The following is an 8,731-nucleotide window of genomic DNA, read 5'->3' as shown; positions in this document are numbered from 1 at the left end:
CACAATGGATTTGAAATTAAATAATCGAGATGCAATTGAAGTGCAGACTTTCAGCTTTAATTTGAGGGTATTTACATCAAAATTGAAGGAAGGGTTTAGGAATTGCAACAATTTTCATACGTAGTCCCTTCATTTCAAGGGACCTAAAGTAATTGGACATTGAGAATCCTTTGCAGGCCATGACTGCCTGAAGTCTGGAACCCATGGACATCACCAAACGCTGGGTTTCCTCCTTTGTGATGCTTTGCCAGGCCTTGACTGCAGCTGTCTTCAGTTGTTGTTTGTTTGCAGGTCTTTCTGCCTTAAGTTTTGTCCTAAGCAAGTGGAATGCATGCTCAATCGGATTGAGATCAGGTGATTGACTTGGCCATTGTAGAATATTCCACTTCTTTACCTTGAAAAACTCCTGGGTTGCTTTCGCAGTATGTTTTGGGTCATTGTCCATCTGTACTGTGAAGCGCCGTCCAATCAACTTCGCTGAATTTGGCTGAATGTGAGCAGACAGAATGTTCCTATAGACTTAAGAATTCATGCGGCTGCTTCCGTCTTCTGTCATATCATCAATAAACACTAGTGACCCAGTGCCATTGGAAGCCATGCCATCACACTGCCTCCACCATGTTTTACAGATGATGTGGTGTGCTTCGGATCATGAGCCGTTCCAAGCCTTCTCCATATTTTTCTCTTCCCATCATTCTGGTACAGGTTGATCTTAGTTTCATCTGTCCAAAGAATGCTGTTCCAGAACTGGGCTGGCTTTTTTAGATGTGTTCTGGCGAACTCTAATCTGGCCTTTCTATTCTTGTGGCTTATGAATGGTTTGCACCTTGTGGTGAACCCTCTGTATTTGCTCTCGTGAAGTCTTCACTTTATGGTAGACTTGAATAATGATACGCCTACTTCCTGGAGAGTCTTCTTCACTTCACTAGATGTTGTGAAAGGGTTCTTCTTTACCATGGAAAGGATCCTGCGATCATCAACCGCTGTTGTCTTCCGTGGACGTCTGGGCCTTTTTGTGTTGCCGAGTTCACCAGTGCGTTCCTTTTTTCTCAGAATGTACCAAACTGTTGATTTGGCCATTCCTGATGTTTCTGCTATCTCTCGGATGGATTTTTTCTTTTTTTTTTCGCAGCCTAAGGATGGCCTGTTTCACTTGCATTGAGAGCTCCTTTGACCGCATGTTGTGGATTCACAGCAACAGCTTCCAAATGAAAATGGCACACCTGAAATCAACTCCAGACCTTTTACCTGCTTAATTGATGATGAAATAACAAGGGAATAGCCCACACCTGCTCATGAAACAGCTTTTGAGTCAATTGTCCAATTACTTTAGGTCCCTTGAAATGAGGGGACCATGTATGAAAATTGCTACAATTCCTAAACCCTTCCTCCAATGGTTGCGTACAGGGCCAAAATTATGAAAATTGTGTCACTGTCCAAATATTTCCGGACCTAACTGTATATCACACAAATAAATACCATGTCATCCTTTATGTTTTCAAAAATATCTTTCCCAGAATTTAGTGATAACACAATATAAATGTGTTTATGACCTTCAAAGAAACTAAAAGTCTTAACCTCCCTAATGCAAGAACCTGTCAGACTGGTTGAGGCTTTAGTCATCCAAGTGCAATTTCCACGTAGGATAATTCCTACAGTACTTGAAGGCAACATCTGTACGGCTTTCCCACTCCTATTGCTGATATCACATATCACGTAGCGGTCTTATATGAAACTTGACTTATAACTCTGGACAAAATATAGCTATTTCTAACAGTAAGCGCATTTGGCAATTCATAAAATATTTAACAAATTTAGTTTGAGGTTGAGTAATAACCTAAATACAAAAAATCTGCGGTGTTATCGTTCGCACGGAGGTATTGTTCCATAGGCTTACTTTTTTTATTATTATTGACAAAGTGAAAAATTTGTGATAATTATTTGTAAAGTTCTGAGGTAAAACGCTGAACTGATTTCTCCAGTTATGGCATTAAGTGATAAGGTAGCTCTTGTAACTGGTGCCGGGCAAGGTTTAGGGAAAGGCTTTTCTGACATTCTTCTGAAAAATGGAGCAAAGGTAAATATGTTTCTTCACGTTCGAAAGGGTCGAATTGTTTTGCAGAATGTCCGTCTTCTATGGTGTTTGTAACAATCGATGTGTGTACTAAGGTGGCACTGTTGGATATAAATGAAACGGTTGGGAAAAGCGCCAAAGCGGATTTTGATAAAGAGTACGGAGAAGACCGTACCATTTTCTTGAAATGCGATGTGACCTCAGACGAACAACTCAAAGGTAGGCTATATTTTTATAATTGATATTTTACACGGATAGTTATACTAAAAAATGAACCCAAATGTAAATTTTGCCACACCCAGCTCTGATGATCCAACAGCACTCAAATTATGCAATATAATGAAAAAATATAACAGTGACCGACTGATGTGTAGCAGTTGTACTGTGATATCCCTGAAATTGTCCGCTCTCTACAACCCATCATATGGTGGTTTTCTGTGATCTTGTGTTCTTGTAGTCACAGTATTTGCGGTCAAAACTGTAGTTTCATGTTGCTAAAATGTTTACAGAAGGCTTAAAGTTATCAAAAGATTTTTAATGTGAACCTTTGTTTTTTCAGTTCAATAAATTTTTTTAGGAATATGTACATATATAGGCGGCACGCATGGTGCAGTGGGTAGCACTGCCGCCTCACAGCAAGGAGGTCCTGGGCTCGGAATCCCCGAGTTTGCATGCTCTCCCCGTGTTTGCGTGGGTTTCCTCCGGGTACTCCGGTTTCCTCCCACAGTCCAGTATTAGAGCAGTTTTATATTCACGGCATCTAATGTTGTAGATATACTGTAGAATTATTTTTTATCTTACGCACTGTGAATAGAATACGGAAAAGCAAAATAAAGCAAATCGCAATGATGAAATCAGAATGTTTGTAAACAAAGGTCGCTAAGATACTGCCGCGAATGTTACTTTAAAATCGGATGAACCGCAGCTGTGTAGAAACCGTTAGCAAGTTAACTAAGCCGAAATCTTGTTGTGTTTGCGACTGTAATGTCAAATGTTATCTGGCACACAGTCGATTGAGTTTTTTTCCCGTTTCTTAAAAGGGAGGATAACTCAGATCCTACAGTCCTTTTACAGGGCGGCCTCAGGTGCTTGGCACAGGCAATGAGAGCTGACGCAGAGAGGCCCGACATAAGTTTCAAAGTGTCAGAAACATACTGTATAAAGAATAGGTCAGAAACATGGGGGATTCTTGCTAACATTACATTAGCAAGAATCACATACATCATACAAATAAAATAAATTCGTTCAGTTTTCATTAATTCGTTTTATATTCCAACATTGACTTTACGTGATCAGTGTTCAGACCTTGGTTAAATGACACAGCTGCTATGCACATTCTCATCCACATTCTCATCCACCCGGAACTAAATTCTTCACTGTTGTGACGACATATTACTCTGAAAAATCGCAATCAGATTATTTTCCCAAATCAGCCCTAATCTGGATGAAAGGACAAATGGAGATTGGACTGCACATACGAAAAACCAACAGTAAATACTGAGTGCAGGAGGGTTGGGTGTATGCTATTGTTTGTGGTGACATTCCTTTTGCCTATAGATGCATTCCAAAAAACCATCGAAAGGTTTGCCCGAATCGACATAATGAGCAACAACGCAGGGATCGTGGACGAGACTAATTGGGAGAGAACGGTGGCAGTAAATCTGGTAAGATATCTTTCAATAACTTTTTAAAATGAAGAATATTGGCAGTTGCTGTTGGAGGGCCAGTAGGGGGCGATCTTCCCTCTGGTCAATTTATCCCCACTGCCCCAGTGCTGTGATGGGGACACTGTGCTGTAGGAGGCGCCATCTTTCAGGTCAGATGTTAAACTGAGGCCCTGGCGCACTGTGGACATTAAGAATAGCATGACACTCTTCACAAAGAGTAGGGGTTCCCCGGTGTCCTCGCTGAATTGCCAACCCTGGCTCCTTCAACCAGGCACCTAATCATCCTAATTAAATTGGCAAAACATTGTTCTCTCCCGCTCCACCTCAGCTGGTATCACCAAACCTCACATTGGTAGTGGCTGAGGCGAGTTCCCCCACCTCATCACTGTAAGTGATCTGAGTGTCTAGAAAAGTGCTATCATAGTGCTATGGTAATGATCTATATACTCAATGCACCCATTTACACACACCAATGGCAATTGGCTGGCTGCCATGCAAGGCACCAAACAGCTTGTTGGGAGCAATTGGGGTTTTGGTGTCTTGCTCAGGGACACCTCGACACACCCAGGGCGGGATGGAACTGGCAACCCTCAGACTACCAGATGACAGCTCTTACCCCCTGAGCCAATGTCACCTCCATATAGTGAACAGAATCCAGTGATTGCACCATGTAAATGTATCTGGAACAGCCTGTAGCCTTGTGCAAAAGGTACAGCAAGGTTGGAGGTTTAAACCCCAGTGTGGCCATAGTAAGATCAGCACAGCCGTTGGGCCCTTGAACAAGGCCCATAACCCCACATTGCTCCCCAGGTACAAATTACCCACAGGGTTTAATAAAGTACAGTGTCATTCAAAAGAATTGGAACAGCAAGGTCAATTCCTTTGTTTTTGCTATACACTGAAGACAATTAAGTCGCTCTTGGTTTTAGTCTTGGTCTTTGCCTGTGAAGCTTGCATTTGTGTTAGAAAAGATAAACTGACATGAAGACCAGAGAGCTGTCTTTGGGAGAAAAGCAAACAAATTTGAAGCTTAGAAAAGCGGGGAAATCAATCGGAGCCATTGCACAAACATTGGGGATAGCTTGTACAAGAACTTAAAATGTCCTGAAAAGAAAAAAAACGCTGGCATGCTGAGCAGCAGACATTAAACAGGGTGACCAAGGAAAACAACAGCAGTTGATGACAGAAACATTGTGAGAGCTGTGAAGAAAAACCCCCAAAACATCAGTCAGTGACATCACAAACAATCTCCACAGGGCAGTATACCACAAGATGCAAACTACTCATCAGTAGTAAGAACTGGAAGGCAAGATTACAATTTGCAAAGAAGTACAGAGATGAGCCACAAATGTTGTGGAACAAAGATGTATGGAATGAAACCAATATTATCTCTAACAAAGAGATGGAAAGGCCAAAGTGTGGAGAAAGAAAGGGTCTGCTAATGATCCAAAACATACAGGCTCATCTATGAAAGCACGGTGGAGGAAGTGTAATGGCTTGGGCCTGCATGGCTGCTTCTGGAGTGGGCTCACTAATCTTTATTGATCATGTTACTCATGATGCTAGCAGCAGGATGAATTCAGAAGTTGACAAAAACAGTCTGTCTGCCAACATATGGAGAAATACATCCAAACTAATTGGGAGGAACTTTATCATGCAGCAAGACAATGATGTGTGAATGTAATCTGGTGTTGTATGTTGGTGATCAATCTTCCATGTCTTTTGACAGAATGCAGTGATTCGGGGCACCTATCTGGCACTTCAGCACATGAAGAAGGACACTGGAGGAGAAGGAGGGGTCATAGTCAATACAGCTTCCACTGCAGGTAGTTTTACGGCTTTTTTGAGCATTGATCTGTCCTGGGAACATCTTGTATATTTTTCCCTTGTTGTATTTGAATGTTTTTAATGTTCTCAATCATTGCTTGACAGGAGATTCAAAATGGCCCGGGCTGTTTTTTTGCTTATATACTCCACTGTGTTTGCATTAGATTTAGCCGTGTCCGGTTTCAGCTGTCAACACTGTGACATCAAGTCATTGACAATTCAAACCAGACACTGCTAAATCTAATGGAAACACAGTGGAGTATATAAGCAAAATCATGCAGAGAATTAGCAGATTTTTTTTTGAGCTAGGCATCATTATCATTATCATAATTTTAGAAAATTCAACAGGTTATTTGTATGAACCACTGAAGAGGGATTGATCTACAATTAGTATGCTCAGGTGGAGAACGCGACGATTCAGAAGATGACATTATGGGACTTCCAACACAATCGCTAGCTGGCAATGATCGCATAAAACAGGCATCTGAAGTTTGGTGTTCTTGTGGCAACAAAAAACTGATCAAGAGTTTTTTTGCCGCAAAGAACATGAGAACCACTATAATTCTGTGGCTTAAACATATGATTGTTACCTTCTTCTTGTCCCAACTGGCAGCACGTTCATCGAGGCTTGTGTCAACTGTCTTCTCCTTTTGTCAACAAATATGTTTGGTGTGGTGTCAGACATTAGTTTTGTTCTCTCGGGACATCCTGTAAGTTCTGCGTTTAGGTTTCGTTCTAAGCATGTATAAATAACATTGAGTATGACTCATTATAATAGATGCCTTAACAAGTATAATGCTGTGGATTGTTGCCTTTGCTGGGTGAATTTCATTGTCTGCTTGTGCTAGATGACTGATATTGGCTGATCTGTGTCTGCACCCAACAGGCCTGGGTCCCGTCTTAATCTTGCCTGTATACGCGGCTACCAAACATGCAGTAGTTGGGTTCAGCCGGTCTGTGGCAGTAAGTTCCGTCAGGAGAAACATGGACACCTCTAATCTGTTATGTAGTTCTGCCCTCCTAGAGTTCTACAGTTTGTATTCATAAAAACTTGAAGAGAGATAGCAATTTTGAGCCATCGGTTCTCTCTGCAGATTTTTTCCCAGAGGGATTTTTCCCATAGACGTTTTGTTTAACGAAATGAGGTACATTTGTTAATATCATAACTGTGAATTTCAAAGCCGTTATTGGCTTTAAAATAGTCAGTTGCTATCAAGTTGCTATACTGAATTGCAACTTTTCACTTTGTGATTCAACAAAACATGCAATTTGACCAGGAGTGCCCTCACCTTTGCATACCACTGTCAGTGTATCTGTAGCAAAACATTTACATTTGAATTATCTACATAAGGGACTGATGATTCCATGGTGTGTGTGTGTGTGTGTTACAGGATGCCTCGATGGTGAGTGGGTATGGCGTGAGGATCAACACCCTCTGTCCCACTTTTGTCAAAACTCCCCTCCTCGAATTCATGTCCAATGCGGGAACAGCGCATGTCCACCTCTTCCACCTAGTCCAGGACATTCAAGCGCGAATAGGGATAATCGAGTGAGTTCCTCTCAAAGCTTCTGTCTGTTCTCACTAAACCAGTCGCCAGTGGCACCATGACCATCATTTATCTGCTGCATAACCCCAAAAGTATTTTTCAGAGTGGTAGCTAAGTGTTTTATTTAAGGGATTGGGGTATAGTGTATTCTTAGGGTACCAGTGGTGGCTATGTCTCTGTTTAAGGCGTGGGGGGTGTTGTGTGTTTTTAGGGTACCAGTGGTGGCTCTGTCTCTGTTTAAGGGGTGGGGGGTGTTGTGTATTCTTAGGGTACCAGTGGTGGCTATGTCTCTGTTTAAGGGGTGGGGGGGGGTGTTGTGTGTTTTCAGGCTACCAGTGGTGGCTCTGTCTCTGTTTAAGGGGTGGGGGGTGTTGTGTGTTTTTAGGGTACCAGTGGTGGCTCTGTCTCTGTTTAAGGGGGGGGTGGGGGGGTGTTGTGTGTTTTTAGGGTACCAGTGGTGGCTCTGTCTCTGTTTAAGGCGTGGGGGGTGTTGTGTTTTCAGGGTACCAGCGGTGGCTGAGGGGTTCCTGCAGCTGGTGACTGATGAGGACAAGAACGGGGCAGTGATGGTGGTGAAAGAGGAAGGCTGCAGCTACATGGATTTTCCAAAGGAATTCATGCTTGATCTAAAGGCCCATATTCCCTGTACTGAGCCTAAGCCCCCTTCCCAGTAAATGGTAGTTATAGTTTAATGATAATGTGACATGTTCTCACATTCTGAGCACTTTGTTTTTCAGTGTTGATTGGCAAAGAAACATATGATGTGAAACTCCACCTATAACTATTCATGCATTTAGCAGGAATGTGCATGGCAAAGAAGTTTGTTATGTTCCTCTTAAGAGTCTGTCTAACGAGTGTGTTCGGGAAACCCATGTACTGAGATGATTAAAAACCTAACATACTTGTTTATCCGAAGAGCCAACGTTATCGGGAAACCCACCCCTAAAGAGTTAACTGAAGGGAAGGCTATCTTCATTTAACTCTTCAGTTACTCTTGAGAATCCTCCTCACCTCACTCTCAGGAAACTTCACCCTGATTGTTCTTCTGAGATTTGAAATGTTTTCTACATATGGTGCCAGAAAATGGACATTAAACTCCTGATGTCTCTTTCCAGATATAATTCCACAGTTACAAATTCCCACAGACCTGCATGTTTTAAATATCCCATGACACCCTTCGCAAAGAGTAGGGTGTTCCCCAGTGTCCTGGCTAAATTCTCAAACTGGCTGTTTCAACTTGCCACCTAATCATCCCTTGATTTAAGTAGCGAGAATCTTTCTCTCTGAGCGTTCTGGTGCAAAATGGCTGCCACAGCTATATGTAATGATTGCACTTGCATTTAATTATTTTATTAATCGTGGTGTTCTAGTTGCCAAAATTCTGGTATTGCTAATTGGCCAGTTATCAGATTATTCTACAATGGTTCAAGTTATTCTCTATGTGATCACTCACACACATGGAACCATACTCTGCTCTTGGGTTTTAAGAGCACCTATCCTGGCTAAGAGCCTCTGCTAAATGACTATAATGTAATGTCATTTAATGTTATATATTTTAAGATGAAAAGAAACTATTTTCTCCTGGAATCTTTTCAAGCATTCAGAACAAAAACGCA

General features: G+C 41.9%; 1 protein-coding gene across 2 annotated transcripts; it reads left to right on the top strand.

Moving 5' to 3' along the window:
• The first annotated feature begins 1,672 nt into the window (after positions 1–1,672).
• LOC133132651 (15-hydroxyprostaglandin dehydrogenase [NAD(+)]-like) lies at positions 1,673–8,399 on the top strand. 2 transcript variants are annotated; one of them, XR_009709158.1, is made up of 8 exons: positions 1,673–2,077; positions 2,170–2,293; positions 3,632–3,738; positions 5,471–5,567; positions 6,455–6,531; positions 6,960–7,117; positions 7,618–7,840; positions 8,241–8,383. XR_009709158.1 is itself a non-coding variant. In XM_061248245.1 (7 exons), the coding sequence occupies exons 1-7, from the start codon at positions 1,985–1,987 to the stop codon at positions 7,787–7,789; spliced, it is 828 nt and encodes a 275-aa protein (XP_061104229.1). In that variant the 5' UTR covers positions 1,963–1,984; the 3' UTR covers positions 7,790–8,399. The 2 variants fall into 2 exon arrangements, 1 of the variants encoding a protein (XP_061104229.1); XM_061248245.1 differs by having other exon boundaries at positions 1,963–2,077; positions 7,618–8,399.
• The last annotated feature ends 332 nt before the right edge of the window (positions 8,400–8,731 follow it).

Source organism: Conger conger, chromosome 7 (assembly GCF_963514075.1).
Source record: "Conger conger chromosome 7, fConCon1.1, whole genome shotgun sequence".
Lineage (NCBI taxonomy): Eukaryota > Metazoa > Chordata > Actinopteri > Anguilliformes > Congridae > Conger > Conger conger.
This window is presented reverse-complemented; position numbering and strand designations above follow the sequence as displayed.

Coding starts and splice junctions, on each gene's coding strand:
- LOC133132651 (XM_061248245.1), top strand. CDS start 1,985: ATGGCATTAAGTGATAAGGTAGCTCTTGTAACTGGTGCCGGGCAAGGT. Junction 3,739..5,470: donor GAACGGTGGCAGTAAATCTG/GTAAGATATCTT, acceptor GTCTTTTGACAG/AATGCAGTGATTCGGGGCAC. Junction 7,118..7,617: donor GCGCGAATAGGGATAATCGA/GTGAGTTCCTCT, acceptor TTGTGTTTTCAG/GGTACCAGCGGTGGCTGAGG.